We start from the raw sequence: 14,919 nt of genomic DNA, 5'->3' as shown, positions 1-14,919 counted from the left end.
CCCTCCTGCTGCCCGGCCTCTTGCCGCCCTGCCCCCGGGATCCTGCTCTGGGCGGCGGGGGGAGGGGGCCGGGGCTGCTAACGCGGCTCATGCGCCGTGACGGCCGGGGGCGGGGGGTCCGTTCCCTTCCCCCATCGCTGATGTCTTTGGTGGGGCTGAACCTTCCGCGGGGAGGAAGGTTGGAAAATCATAACTGAGCCTAAAGCCCTGAGGAGAGATAAACGGAGAACCTGGGTAGCGGGGATTGGGCTCAGCCCCTTGCGTTCCTTGTTTTCCCAGTATCGGTCAGAGCCGATGAGGTGGATGTGGATGGCACCGTGGAAGATGACTTGGGTAAAAGCAGAGAAGGATCTCGAACAGATGATGAAGTTGTTCAGAGGTTAGTACCGAGGGTTTGGGCTAAGTTACTTCTGAAACATGAAGGCTTTTTCTTCCTTTTCAATTGTCAGAACATTAGTCATGTCTAAAATCTCAGAAGGGAGGGGGACACACCATTCAAGAGAGAGCTCTGGCTAGCTGAGTGAAATAAAATATTTGTAGAAAAGACTATTTCCTCCTAAATGGATGTGAGCCTGAGAGCTTGGATTCAGAAATACTTAGCTTCTCTTTGTTTAATACTAATAGTTGTATGAAACCAAACAAATTTACTCTTGCACGTAGTAAGTGATGTCAGTTCAGTGGCTACTCATGAAATAGTTCTGTGCCTATGAACTGCCTCCCTTCCTGTGAGGTGTACCACACATCAAGGCCTACGATGGTTTTAACATACCTGTATTCTTTGAATTTCTGTTTAGGAAAAGAACAAACTTACTTGGAAGCATAGATTTTTTTTTCGCTCAAGTTTTAGATCATGGTTATGCAGTTGAGGATAACTAGTCTTGTATATATCTCATTTGATCATGGAATTTTAGGGCTGTGTCACTGATTTAGAATCTTATGGTTGTTCTAAGTAGACTATTTGACTATTCTAACTATTACTACTGTTGCTAGACAACAAAATTGGTGATACTGTACATGGACAAGACTGCTTGACAGGTTTTTGTTGCCCTAACAGAGAGGAAGAAGCTATCCAGCTAGATGGCCTAAATGCATCCCAGATCAAAGAAATCAGAGAAAAATCGGAGAAGTTTGCTTTTCAAGCAGAAGTGAACAGAATGATGAAACTTATTATCAATTCTTTATATAAAAATAAAGAGGTTGGTGCCTGTATCAGTAGAACACGTTAGAATTGTTTGTGTGTTTTCTGCAATTCCTGATGACTGGTTTCTATTCCAGATTTTCCTGAGGGAACTTATTTCAAATGCTTCAGATGCTTTAGATAAGATTCGCTTAATATCCTTAACTGATGAAAATGCTCTTGCCAGTAATGAGGAACTTACAGTCAAAATCAAGGTAAGAAGCACTAGGTACCATTATTTCTTACTGAGGAGCAGTAGGAGGAATGAAAAAAGATGGGGTATAATTGAATCTAAATTTTTTGCTTAATATTGTTGCAAATACAAACTAGCATCACATCAGGTTCCTTACAACAAGGACTACTCTTAATGGTGAAAATGTATTTCTAGTTCTGTGAAGAATAACTGAAATATTTAAATGCTGTGAAGGTAGGTCACTCTCACTTCTGGAGTCAGTGGAAATTTCATTTATTGTAGCCAGGCATGTATGGTTTTGAATAGTGGCTGCTCACTACTTTTCTGTGACAGTGGGTTACATTTGAAGATTCAAAGTGATGAACTGCATCTTCCTTTTTTTTTCAGTGTGATAAAGAGAAGAACATGCTTCATGTTACAGATACGGGTATTGGCATGACAAAAGAAGAGTTAGTTAAAAACCTGGGTACCATTGCAAAGTCTGGTACAAGTGAATTCTTAAACAAGATGACTGAAATGCAGGATGATAGCCAGTCGACATCTGAGTTAATCGGCCAGTTTGGTGTTGGCTTTTATTCTGCTTTCTTAGTAGCAGACAGGGTCATTGTCACATCAAAACACAACAATGATACTCAGCATATTTGGGAGTCAGATTCAAATGAATTCTCTGTGATTGATGATCCAAGAGGAAACACCTTAGGACGTGGCACAACCATAACGTAAGTATTAAGTTTCTTTTGAGTTTGACAGAAAAGTTGTGTGCATATACCTTGGTCATTGAAATATTTGGATGACTTCAGCACTGCAACTTGTATATTGTTTGGTTCCTGCAACACAGCTTTTTTCAGTTTAATAAAAACATGAAAACTATTAATTGTATCCAAAATAAATGTGGAGTGATCATGTAGTTTGCATCGTGTTCCATTAGATAAACTAAGAAAAAACTATGAGTGTCTTGCCAGTTTATGGGCTAGTATTTCCAGACAGTTCAGCCACCTGCAAACTTACTCAGTTCCTCAAACACAGTTGTGGCCCATCAAAACCTATACAAGGGCTGTTGGTAACTGGCTGCTCTTCTATACCAGTGAGACTGGTCTGATGTAAATCTCAAACTTAAGAGGTAGTTTGAGAGTCCTATTGTCATGGCTTTCATATGCAGACAAATTTCTTTTGCATGGGTTTAGACAACTTCTTCCTGAAGGAAACCACTTAGCATGAGCAGATTAATGGAGTAGTTACAAGTAAAGCTTGTGAGACTGCATCAGAATCCTGATGGGTATTAGTATTACTTGAGGTTTTCATTTAGACTTGTGGGTGTTGTGTTCTGCCCCTGTTATTGAAAACAATTACCCTTTCCTTCTCACTGCACCAGTTTGGTAGGGATTGTATTTTTAAGAGATATTTTTAGCTGAGCTAAGAATAGTTCACTTGCATAAATTTGCATTGCTATAGCTGCAACAGTAGGAAAAAGCATAATCTCATGTAAAACTACTTCTAAAAGCTCATCAAGTGCTTTGATTCAATTTTTTAATTTTCTTTTTAGCCTCGTCTTGAAGGAGGAAGCATCTGATTATCTTGAGCTGGATACTGTTAAAAACCTAGTAAAGAAATACTCGCAGTTCATTAATTTCCCCATATATGTGTGGAGCAGCAAGGTAAGTATATTTAACGGAGCATTGCACACTATGAAACAAGACTGCACTAATTTGAGAAAGATCTTCCTTCCACTTGCTTTGGTAGGTGGAAGCTTTGGCAGGGCCATGGTTAGGTTGCCTTCTGAAAACAGCAGTGTCAACTGTTAAGCCTGTTCTTCTGATGTGTTCTTGGTGTAGCACACGTGTAAATTCATCCAAGTCTGATTAGCCTTATGTGTAAAGCCATGGAAAAAACATTAAATTTGACCACAGTGATCTCCCAGTGAATGGAATGGAAGCATGTATTTGTGAAAAATGCAACCAACCAAAAAAAACTTAGCTGCCTAAAGGGAAATGTTTGCAATAGGCAAATAGCATAAGCTAAGCTAGTGCTCTGAGAGATGAAACTGAAGATACTAGAAGATACCTGGTAGGAGCCAAGCAGTCCAAGTTCCCAGTTTCAGTTGTGTCTTTCAAGTCCTTGCTTTAAATTGACTCTTCAGACAGAAACTGTTGAAGAACCCATTGAGGAGGAGGAAGCTAAGGAGAAAGAAGAAACAGATGATGATGAAGCTGCAGTTGAAGAAGAGGAGGAAGAAAAGAAACCAAAAACTAAGAAGGTAAGCTTTGTCAGACTTTTTATCCCACAACATGTAGTTCAGCAGTTTCCATAGACAGCCTTCCAGAAGTGCACTTCAGTACAGTGTGTACTTTCTAACAGCAATCTTGTTTAAGTGCAGTTAGAATCTTGTCAGGATAGAAAATTGTAAACAAAACTGACTTGGTTGAAATTAGTTGACCTTGTGATGCAGTCATTTCAGAACTAACTATAAATATTTCAGTGAACTGTTTGAAATGGTAGTCAGCTTCAGAAATCTGACACTGTTGTGTCTCTTAAATTTAGTATACTCCGCTGGAAAACTTTTGTTTGAATGGCAGTAGAGCAGAAATACTGATTCTCAGAGAAGGTGTTAAATGTACTTAGAATGTACTGTAGTGTAGACGTTTTGTTCTCGTGTATGCTTCAGTTAGAATACCCAAGCTTTTGCATAATTTATTTTGTAGATTAGAAAGAGCATGTATCTTTGGCATGTTTTTTCTATGACTTGGCCTCTGTGGAGTTTCTTTAACTGACTTTATCTGAAGCAAAGAATGAGTCTCTTACACTATGATGTTTACATCTCCAGGTTGAAAAGACTGTGTGGGATTGGGAGCTCATGAATGACATAAAACCAATCTGGCAGAGACCATCTAAAGAAGTTGAAGAAGATGAATACAAAGCTTTTTACAAAACCTTTTCCAAGGTAGGCTCTAAACTTCAAAATTGTTCTAAAGCATGAGGGTTGCTATAGTATCTCTTGGTGCATAAACAAAACTCAGGATGGGCTATTTCAGAAGAATTAATTAATTGCTGTCAGGAGAAGAGACTGGATTGCAGAGAGCGTACAAGGTGTGTAGCATCTCAATTAGGAACCATTATTTTTTCCAGAGAGAAGGTACTGCCACCCAAGTGGTGGTTCCAGCTCGTACAGAGCTTCCTAATGTGTTTAAATGCATATTGACAGGGAAACTTTTAGTTAGTCTGAGTGAGACTGGTGGTGCTTACATGGTGGAAGAAAGCAAAACACAGCTTTCTGGAAACAACATTATCTTTACATGTAAATACAGTGTAATGGTTACTTGGGAGCCTTCTACTGTGCTGTAATAATATGGAATTGGCAAGTTTTTGATGGTTGGCTTGTAAAATAATGTAAATAAGCATCTAAGAGGCTTACTTCTGTATGTAATAAATAATTGTACTTATTTGGCAAACTCATGGTTTTACAGGAAATGTATTAACTCCCCAATATTGTCCCCATATCAATTAAAAGAGCTTGCTCTTTACAGGAACACGATGACCCAATGGCTTACATCCACTTCACTGCTGAAGGAGAAGTAACTTTCAAATCCATTTTGTTTGTTCCTAATTCTGCTCCACGTGGCCTGTTTGATGAATATGGATCCAAAAAAAGTGATTTCATTAAGGTAGGACAAGCAAGTGTGTGGTTATGAATCCCTGTCTTAAAAAAAAAAAATAAAAATACACCACAACAAAATAAACCATAATCAGACTCCTGTTTTCTCTTGTAATTCAGCTGTACGTTCGAAGAGTGTTCATCACTGATGACTTCCATGACATGATGCCCAAATACCTTAACTTCGTTAAGGGTGTTGTAAGTATAAGTCTTATTTGCAATGGACTTTTTTCTTCAAATACTAATGGTGGCTATACTTAAAGATGCTCTTTTCTCTGTTAGGTGGATTCTGATGATCTTCCTTTGAATGTATCTCGTGAAACACTTCAACAACATAAACTGTTAAAGGTGAGGTAATCTTAAATCCCTTCATTTTTAACAGAGGACTTTTTCAAACCAAATACATGACAGTAGCACAATTTAGAAGAAAAAATAATTTTATTAACTCCACATAAGGACTGTGATATTAAAAGAACTGGAAATGCAAGCAGTGCTGTTCTCAGATAACCTCTCTTCACTTGATATTGGGAACAATAAGTGTCTTGAATCCAGTCTTTGTAGTGGAGTTCATTTGAGGGTTCTTGAAATGCTTATTCTTACAACCTGATACTGCTGCTTTTTCAGGTCATCAGAAAGAAACTTGTTCGCAAAACTCTTGACATGATCAAGAAAATTGCAGAAGAAAAATACAACGACACATTCTGGAAAGAGTTTGGTACCAATGTTAAGCTTGGAGTTATTGAAGATCACTCCAATCGTACACGACTGGCTAAACTTCTTCGTTTCCAGTCTTCTCATCATGAAAGTAACCTTACAAGCCTTGACCAGTATGTGGAAAGAATGAAAGAGAAGCAAGACAAGATTTATTTCATGGCAGGTGCCAGCAGAAAGGAGGTATGTGAGCATGGAAGAGCAAGGGAAGGGGAGAAAATATTACAGCTCTTAGTTATAGTACCGTAGACATGCTGAACTGATTATTTGCTGTACATGTGGAGACTATGCTTACATTACTACTGCAGTTTGATTTTCCTTGTACCACCGTTTGTAAAATAGTTGTACAGGTTTCAGTGGGTGTTGTTACTCATGCAATTATACTGGAATCTGGTATGTTTTATCATCTTAGGCGGAGTCCTCACCATTTGTTGAACGCCTTCTGAAAAAGGGCTATGAAGTGATCTATCTGACTGAACCTGTAGATGAATACTGCATTCAGGCTCTGCCAGAGTTTGATGGCAAGAGATTTCAGAATGTAGCAAAAGAAGGAGTTAAGTTTGAAGAAAGCGAGAAGTCTAAGGAGAGTCGGGAGGCCTTGGAAAAGGAATTTGAACCACTCTTAAATTGGATGAAAGACAAAGCTCTCAAAGACAAGGTAAAGTGTTATGCTATATGTCATGTTTGTTTGCAAATGTTACTATACTTGTTACAACACACTTTGCAGATCACTTGAGCATAAGTAGCTTCTCTGTCTTAAGGATAAATGTTGTTTAATACCTTTATTTCAGAAAAATGAGTTAGATTATCACCTTTGAGCTTTCAGAAAATATTGAAGTTATCAAATTATAGGAAAATTCATTGTTACTTTTATTTCCTGTATAAGCTATTCAGTCTGTGACCTAACACTAAAGGCTTTCACTTTCTTCTTTCAGATTGAAAAAGCTGTGCTGTCTCAACGTTTGACACAGTCTCCATGTGCTCTTGTGGCTAGTCAGTATGGATGGTCTGGTAACATGGAAAGAATCATGAAAGCTCAGGCTTACCAAACTGGGAAGGATATATCTACAAAGTAAGCTTTTACTTCCATACTTGACCACATACTTCCAGGCTTGAAGTGTAGTTGATGGCCTCCCTTGCTTGATGTGGGGACACCAAGTTTTCCTCTGGTCCAGGCAATACTGAGTATCTTTTAGGTCACATAACCACGTTGCAGTCTCCACTGTAGTCTTAAATTGTTATTTCAAAGCTTAGTGTATAAAACTTTGCCTGGTCATCAATTGTATTTGCTATCAGTCATTTGGTGACAAGAGAAGATGAACTGTTTTAGTAACTTGATTATTTCTTAGAGTTCAGCTAATAGTAAAGTGGATCTGGGGAAGGAATAAACTTTTTACTGTAGCTTTAGTCAGTGTCTATGGGTCTAAAGATGTAGCTGTGTCCTATACTTCAAAACTTAGTGATGTAACTTCTATTTTTTTCAGTTACTATGCTAGCCAAAAGAAGACATTTGAAATTAATCCCAGGCATCCACTGATCAAGGACATGCTGAGGCGAGTCAAGGTAAACAAATAACAGTGGAGAAATAGATTGACTTCTTGTCCACATAACAACCTAATTAACAATTCTGCTTTTTTTTCCATGTAATGCTCTTCCACATTAGGAAAATGAAGATGACAAAACGGTTTCAGATCTTGCAGTGGTCTTGTTTGAAACTGCAACTTTGAGATCAGGATATATGCTACCAGACACTAAGGAATATGGAGACAGAATAGAAAGGATGCTTCGTTTAAGTTTAAACGTTGACCTGGATGCAAAGGTTAGTTTGCCTTCAGCTTGGGGCTGATAATTGACTTACTGCTGCTACTTCTTCAAAAGCAGATGCTTGATAGACTTGCATGAAATGAAATGTATCCAGCTTGGCCACCAGGAGGCCAATTCAAATACCTGGGGGGGAAACTGATGAGTTGGTACTTTGTTCATGTGCTCCCTTTTACTCTTCAACTAAGTGGTGGACTAAATTAGGGTCCAAATGCACATGTCTGTTTCATTAGTAGAGAAAAATCATAAGTGGGTATAAATAGTAAGAGTTTTAATAAGGCTGTGCAAGAACTTATGCTGGGGATCTTGACAGAGGAGGTGTGATAGTGTGTTAATGCTAAACAAAGCTTGCTTTCTCCATTAAGTAACTTGGGGCAAATGTGAGGAACTGCTAGTGAATACTTCTGTAGCCTGTAGTTTGCTAGTCCACAGCTAGTAAACATCCTAAGCAAACAAAGGAGTTTGCTTGTGACCTTCCTACAGGTGGAGGAAGAACCTGAAGAACCTGAAGATGCAGCTGAGGAGGCAGAGCAAGATGAAGAAGAGGTGGATGCTGATGCGGAAGACAGTGAAACACAGAAGGTAAGGGTCTCGAGTTTGATGCTTCTTAGCAATGCTTGTGTGCAGTTCTGTCTTTGATGGTACCTGGCAACAAACTTACTTGCTTTGCCTTTCATGACACTAATTTTTAGTATGAGGTTTTCCAAGCTTTTCTTGGAGGGGAAAGAACTGCAGTATAAGTGACGTTTCCTTATCAAACTACATTGTAAGAAGGAAACGGCTTGTGGGGAATAGCATCAACAAATTGGCAGGAGTATAATCTGAAATATTTGCAACGACACTCAAGACAGCAGTGCTACATCTAAAAAGTTTAACTGTTATGTGAAGTCAGCTTTTACTTAGCTCATGTCCATAGTTTTAATGATGTATTTGTGGTTATGCTGATCTCAGAATACTGTCTTGATAACTTTAGAAATTAATGTTATCATGGGGTCCCAAGTGGATCTGCTTTCTCAGGTTGTTTTTGGAAGAGTTCTGCAAGATTACATCTTGTGTCTAGTGTAAATAGCTCTTATAGATGTACTTGGTTACTGTTAAATGTCAGATTACCTAAGAATGAATTTGAGGAATGATGTTTATTGTACCATAGAGACTTACTTTTGATGCCATTACTATTGTGTTTATGCAGCAGTATAATCTGCAATGACAGTAATAAGTTAAAAAGAAGCAAAGTTACATTCTGTTGGATTAACATACTTGAAGATGAAAGTTTCCGACTCCTGACTGGAAAGTGATGTGTTTCCTAGTTCTGCAGTCAAGTAAAATAGGGCTATTAACTGCCCTAATACTGTGCCTGAAAGATTGCTTAGGAAGTATAAAAATAAAATGCTAGGCTACATCTACTTAAATACCTCAAAAATTGTATTGCTTCTGCTAGTGCTTTGGAAAGCATCGACAGAACTTAAGCACAGTTCTTTCAGGTCAGCTCTTGTAACCTTTTCAACTTCCAAAAAGCAAGGTTCTGATTCTCTTTTATGTCTTCACAGGAATCCACAGATGTGAAAGATGAACTGTAAGCTGCACTCAACTACCGTCCTGCACTGGGGGGTTATGAGGGAATGTGAATGAGATTTTTTTTTTTCCACTGTAACATGTTGAGGGATGGTATGGGGTTTAAGGGTAAAGGAGGAGTTTTTTAAGTTCACTTTTCTAAAAACATTCCTCATGAATGTAAATTTGTATTATTTAACTGACTTGGTGTAAAATCTTGTCATGTACAAAATAAAATGTTTCCAAACACCACTAACTCTAAATTTTACATAGTGAGCTCAACTTGGGGGGGCTAGCACAAAAAAATGGAAGGATTGTCTGGAGTGTGCAGGTCCATTGTACAATGGGCAGTTTGCAGTCCTCATGCTTTTCCACACTGACACAGCCACACTTAACTGTGTAGTGTATGCCTGTGGTTGGATTTTGTGTTGAGAAACCTGCTGTGCTCTTTAGCCAAAATATACCTGGTATATGAGAGCTGTATTGGACTTGCTAATTAAAATAAGTATGCAAGAAGTCATGCATCTACTGATGTCTTGGGGAAGATGAGATGGAGTATTTAAAAATAGCAGTGAAATGGATACCCTGCCAGCTTGTGCTGGACTGTGTGACTTGACTTCCCTGGACAGAGTAGGCAGAAGTAGGTTTTACAGCTGAGATGAGGAAAATAAAAAAATTCCTTTCTCTAAAGGTGTAAACAAAACCAGAAGCAGCTCGCTGCCTGTGAGCTTTTACCATACTTCATGGCATTTAGTAACCCTGCCTTTATGTAGCTTTCCCAACAACTGCAGCAGTTGTGCTTTCTACAGTTTTAAAGGTAGAGTCTCGTGTCTGTTGCAGTTACTCCTGAGTGCTGTTCCTACCCTTTTCCACTCTTGTTCTGTGTCTCTTTAGCATGGCAAAGCACTGCAAATACTTTAATTCAAGCTAAATCTGTTGACAACAAATGTAGGCAGGTTCAACTGGAGCCACTGCTTTCTCTTCTATTATACAAACTTTATGTGGTGTTTGGATGAACTGCTACATTTTCTTACTAGTGCTGCTGCTTTGAAATGTCTTTGGGGATGGTAGAAAGTGTTTACCCTGAAGACCTGGGTTTTTTTGCCATTTTGGAAGAAATACAGAGGAGTGGTTCTTCTACACAGTGACTCAACTTCAGAACCACTCTTCTGTTTCAGTTAATGGAACTCCTGTGAAGTTTTGAGGTTTTGCAATCTGAGGCAAAATAAACTTAGCTAGTTAGGTGAGGGTACTAAACACTGACCTGAGGAACTTGGATTTCCATTTACTTTTACCAGGCTGCTTACACATTGCCTAAATACTGTTTCTATGTGATAAATACAAATGCCAGGGATCAGCGTGTAGTGTGACTTAGGATTCATACAGAGATGTTGCATTTATTGGAGTAGGCTGTTTAAGACTTTGAGCAATGGGAGCTTAGTTTTGGTTTTTTTGAGGGAGTCAAGGGTTGGTTTGGTTTTGCTCACTGTAATAGTATCTCAAATGAACTCTTAAGGGCCTTTTGTGTTAAGAGCATGCTGCGTGGTCTCACCCTACAGTGTAGTTGAGCTGCTAGCAGTATTGGTTGTAATAGCAGTCCTTTGTTAGTAAGTTACTGATTTAGTACTTCCTAAAATATCACTTCTAGTAATAGACTGGAGTATATGATCCATACACACCCCAATATAGAATTTCTCCTTGACCATCTTGACTAGCAAATGTGGCTCGGGTCTACTGTGTGGCTAAGAGTGCTTCTGCAGCTAACTGGAGAGGAGTTACTGGAAGCAAAGGGGTGCTTGCTGGAGTATTCTTAATCTGTTAATTATTTGTAGATTTAGGCATCTTTGTTCTGTTACATGGCTGAAGTTCTCAATACCTTGCCTAATACTAGGATTACACATACCTGATTAAATTTCAGAAATAATAAAGAGCACACTTTGAGAGTCATGCTTTGTGCTGCTTCATCTGCCTTAGCTGAGGATACCATGTGCAACATAGCTGTGCTCCAGCTGCTTTCTCTACCCTGGAGTGACAATTGTGTGCTATTAATAAGCACAGGATGTAGTTGTAAGCTTGCTTTTTTGGGGCTGGGGGGGAGGTGCCAGTGCTGTGAAGTAAAATAGTGTCAGTGCTGGAAGATGTCTCCCAGTTACACCAAGGATGTTTCTTTCAGTGCTGCACTCACACTGATTCTGGGGTTTAACCTCTGCTGTTAAAACCTGGAGTACTGCCAGTTTTGCTGTCCTAGATGTGTGCTAATGACAACAGTTCCCTCAGTGCTAGAAAAGGCTGAGGTAAAACATGTGCTCCCTGTTGCTCAGTTTCCATTAGCAGCAAGATACATTTAGAAATCCAAGTCAAATTAGTGCAGCCTTTAGATATGAATAGCCTTTGGAAAATGGAGAAACATATCTTACAAGTCAGAAATCAACAACCGAGGTGATACCCTAAAGAAGTGTGAGTAATGCTGAAAGGGCTGGTAAATCCTGGCTTTTTAAAGGGATAACTGAAACTGCTGCTCCTGCCCCAGTTTGAACAAGAACAAAATCTTCCTCTTAGACTGAGGTGAAAGGTTGTCAATTTCTGCTTTCTTTAGGTAAAAAAGGAAAACAGTGCTTTCACTGAAACTGGACCTAGAAAGATATTCTCATTTATTTCATTTGAGGCTTAACATCTGATACTTGAGGCTTTACTGTTATGACTGATGAAGGTGTCTTGAGATACAGAGCTAGTGATAGGAAGTACAGGCTGCAGTCTGAACAGCCACATAGACACATGAGGGCAGGAGAGGATCTCACCCTGTCTCATCTGCTTCTCTTCATCAGCCAGTAGCTGCAAAACTGTGAGAGCAGGGACTATAAACTCTTCTTCCTAGGGAAACCATATGCAAACATATTTGAAATAACAGCTTCACAGCTACAACAGATGTATAAGTAGTATTTTCAGTGATTGGTTCAGGATCTCTCTGCTATTGCAAGAGCTCTAAGTACTTTGCCAGTAGGAATCAGGGAGCTTTCTAATTCTCTAATGGCTTGCCTGTCAGATTGTGTTTTTCTTGCCCAAGTTAAACCTGAGTGAGAACTGATGAAGCCCATGCTATCTCTGTGTGCCTTTCTCAAGGGAAAGCAATTCCCAACCTTCATATTCTTTACCATGTACCACTAAAAAAGTTAGTTGCTGCATCATCTTTGAAGGATGTTGACTTTTGTGCATCAAGTTCACAGTACAAGAATTTTGTGGCAATCCTATTTCAGGACTGAAAGGTACTCGTTAGTTCAGAGTTTTGTATATTTACAGCTACCAAAAGTAGTGGTAAACAGAAGATGCCTAAATGGAGTACAAATGTACATAATTTCAGAGTAAACTGTATGTGTTTGTCCTGTTTTCATAGAACCATAGAATCGTTTTGGTTGGAAAAGACCTTTAAGATCATTAAGTCCAACTGTTACCTCAGCACTGCCAAGTCCACCTCTAAACCGTGTCCCCAAGTATCACATCTACACATCTCTGGTTGCCCTGGCAACCAGATATGAAGACGGGCTTGGGGAAGACATGCTAGAGAGCAGCCCTGTGGAAAAAGACCCGGGGGTACTAGTGGATCAAAAGCTGGACATGAGCCACCAATGTGCAGTTGCAGCCCAGAAGGCCAACAGCATCCTGGGCTGCATGAAAGGAAGTGTGGCCAGCAGGGTGAGAGAGGTGATTCTACCCCTCTACTCTGCCCTGGTGAGACCTCACCTGGAGTACTGCATCCAGCTCTGGAGCCCTCAGCACAAGAAGGATGTGGACCTGTTGGATCATGCCGAGAGAAGGGCAATGAAAATTATCAGAGGACTAGAGCACCCCTCTCTGGCCATTCAGCCATTGTTTTACCCAGCAAAGCCACAAGCAGTGAGTCTGTCCAAGAGAATGCCGTGAGAAACTGTCAAAGGCTTTACTAAACTCTTAATTTTAACTAACACAACCAGATTCTCCTCCACAGTAAGATCCTCCCCAGTCTCACAGTTTGCCAAAACAGTTCCTGTCAGCAATACCAACAGAAAGCCAAGTCAGCCAGGATGACGAGTCCATGGCAAGAAGTATTGCAGTAAGTAATCATTCTTACTTGTACCTACCCTCACTGTACCAGGCTCCGTGTTACGTCCAATAATACTGAGTTAAGGTTTTAAAAGGTAGGAAATGCCAACAGGTAAATGGGTTCTATTACAGATGAACAGGTCAGCTTATTAAAAGGCTAATGAGCAGCCACAAATGGTTGACACTTCAAAATGCTAAGCTTTCTATACCTGTTAATCAGCTTAAAAGTTTCAAATTCCATCAGACTTACCAATGTGAGGTTACACCTTGTACTCTGAAGGATACTTGCACTGCAACCAGGATTAAGAAACCATAGGCATTTTGACACACAACCAATTGGACTTTTAACAACAGCATTTATTTTTAATGCTGCCAGTAACTACTTAAAAAGAGACCAAAAAAAAGGCAAAGTATTAAGGGAATACACAAATTTCACACATGGATTTCTGCAGTTGAAATGACTGAACAGATACTTTATCAGTTCTAGTTTTCACAACCTAAGTAAAGTCTGGTCACTGTTGTGAAGTCTGAACTTGGCTTGATCTTGCTTTTAGACCCAACAGTTCTGTTCTCAGTTCTCCAGGCTTGGGAGGTATGTCAGGTATACTCTGTAAAAAAAAATGGAGAAAGGTGTTGATGTTGTGTCAGAAGAAAAACAAACTGAACAACCAGTAAATTAGCACACTCTGTAAGAGACAGCATTTTAACTAAATTATTATTATACTGTGTCTTTTTTGAGCAGAGTAGAATTCTTACATGCAAAACATCTCAAAAATTAACCTATTACCTTTTCCTAATTTGACTTTTATTTTAAAGTAGCAAAATATTCTTTGAAAATCAGGGATGAAAAAGGAAGAACTGGCACTTTGTTTAGGGGAACAAAACTTCTTTTTGCCATTTAAGAAAGTAATTTTGGTTGACATGCACCAGTTGAAACTTCCACACGTTCTTTCTCTTGGTGACAGACAAACAAGTTTCACTGCTTCTACTTTTCTATTTTACAAATAAAGCTGTGAAACTGGACATGAAATTTAAAAGAGGAAAATATACTATATGACATTGTAAAAAACGTAACTCCTCAAATTCTTGCTAGGGAGCTGTAGAACATTCTGAATAAATATGCCTATTTGCCTGTATTGAAGTACTACAGTAGAGATTCTTATGCACCCATCAATGATTTAAGCTGCATTGCTTAAATTTTGACATGATAGCTGAAACATGGTGATTTTTAAACCTTTGATTTTAAAATAGTAGTGTTTTTTTAAACAAACAAACAAAAAGCATATCAGAGCAGGAGGACAAGATGACTTACACATCAGAAGGCCTCCAAAAGACCAAGTCAACTCTTAATATGCATGGTGGATGATCTTATTTTATTCTCTGGGATTGCAATTTTGATCGTTTTGATTCTCACTCTGTCATTGTTCCTAACGTAAACTTTTGGCTGTGTTAATTTCCACTACTGGAGAAAAAATTAAGTCTTACTTAAATCTAGTATAGCACCTTTTCACCCTTTTGCATGCTTTTTTCAAAACCCAACTTCCCACAGGTCAAACCCCTCCTGAAGAAGCTTGCCTAGCTTTCTTATTATTATTATTATTTTCGGTTCCAAGTTTGACAGCAGCTCCAAGGAGAAGACCTGGCCGCCTGGGCGCTGCCCCTTTTGTGCAGCCCGGACAGAGGCCTTCCCAACACCGCAGCTCTCCGGGACACCCGCAGACCCGCGGGCAGGCACCACAG

General features: G+C 39.3%; 2 protein-coding genes across 2 annotated transcripts; one reads left to right on the top strand and one right to left on the bottom strand.

The window, feature by feature from the left end:
* Positions 1 to 282: 282 nt before the first annotated feature.
* Positions 283 to 9,352, top strand: HSP90B1 (heat shock protein 90kDa beta (Grp94), member 1). The gene is made up of 16 exons (XM_010005798.1): positions 283 to 379; positions 1,055 to 1,196; positions 1,276 to 1,392; positions 1,758 to 2,089; positions 2,914 to 3,025; positions 3,508 to 3,624; positions 4,192 to 4,308; positions 4,892 to 5,029; positions 5,140 to 5,217; positions 5,302 to 5,367; positions 5,644 to 5,913; positions 6,143 to 6,388; positions 6,666 to 6,802; positions 7,215 to 7,549; positions 8,035 to 8,133; positions 9,099 to 9,352. Exons 2-14 carry the CDS (start codon positions 1,155 to 1,157, stop codon positions 7,303 to 7,305), a joined length of 1,863 nt encoding a protein of 620 aa, XP_010004100.1. The 5' UTR covers positions 283 to 379; positions 1,055 to 1,154; the 3' UTR covers positions 7,306 to 7,549; positions 8,035 to 8,133; positions 9,099 to 9,352.
* A 4,339-nt stretch (positions 9,353 to 13,691) lies between these two features.
* On the bottom strand, positions 13,692 to 14,700 carry LOC104396080 (chromosome unknown open reading frame, human C12orf73). The gene is made up of 2 exons (XM_010005863.1): positions 14,683 to 14,700; positions 13,692 to 13,787 (listed from the first exon to the last, which is right to left on the bottom strand). Exons 1-2 carry the CDS (start codon positions 14,698 to 14,700, stop codon positions 13,692 to 13,694), a joined length of 114 nt encoding a protein of 37 aa, XP_010004165.1.
* Positions 14,701 to 14,919: the final 219 nt, after the last annotated feature.

Source organism: Chaetura pelagica, unplaced genomic scaffold, assembly GCF_000747805.2.
Source record: "Chaetura pelagica isolate M959 unplaced genomic scaffold, ChaPel_1.0 scaffold79, whole genome shotgun sequence".
NCBI lineage: Eukaryota > Metazoa > Chordata > Aves > Apodiformes > Apodidae > Chaetura > Chaetura pelagica.
Note: the sequence above shows the minus strand (reverse complement) of the source record. Positions and strands in the feature narration are given on the sequence as shown.

What these genes read in the sequence shown, in the direction of transcription:
- HSP90B1 (XM_010005798.1), top strand. Translation starts at nt 1,155, where the DNA reads ATGATGAAACTTATTATCAATTCTTTATATAAAAATAAAGAG. An exon ending in TTAACTTCGTTAAGGGTGTT is followed by an intron (nt 5,218 to 5,301) that starts GTAAGTATAAGT and finishes TTTCTCTGTTAG; the next exon opens with GTGGATTCTGATGATCTTCC. An exon ending in ACAAAGCTCTCAAAGACAAG is followed by an intron (nt 6,389 to 6,665) that starts GTAAAGTGTTAT and finishes TTCTTCTTTCAG; the next exon opens with ATTGAAAAAGCTGTGCTGTC.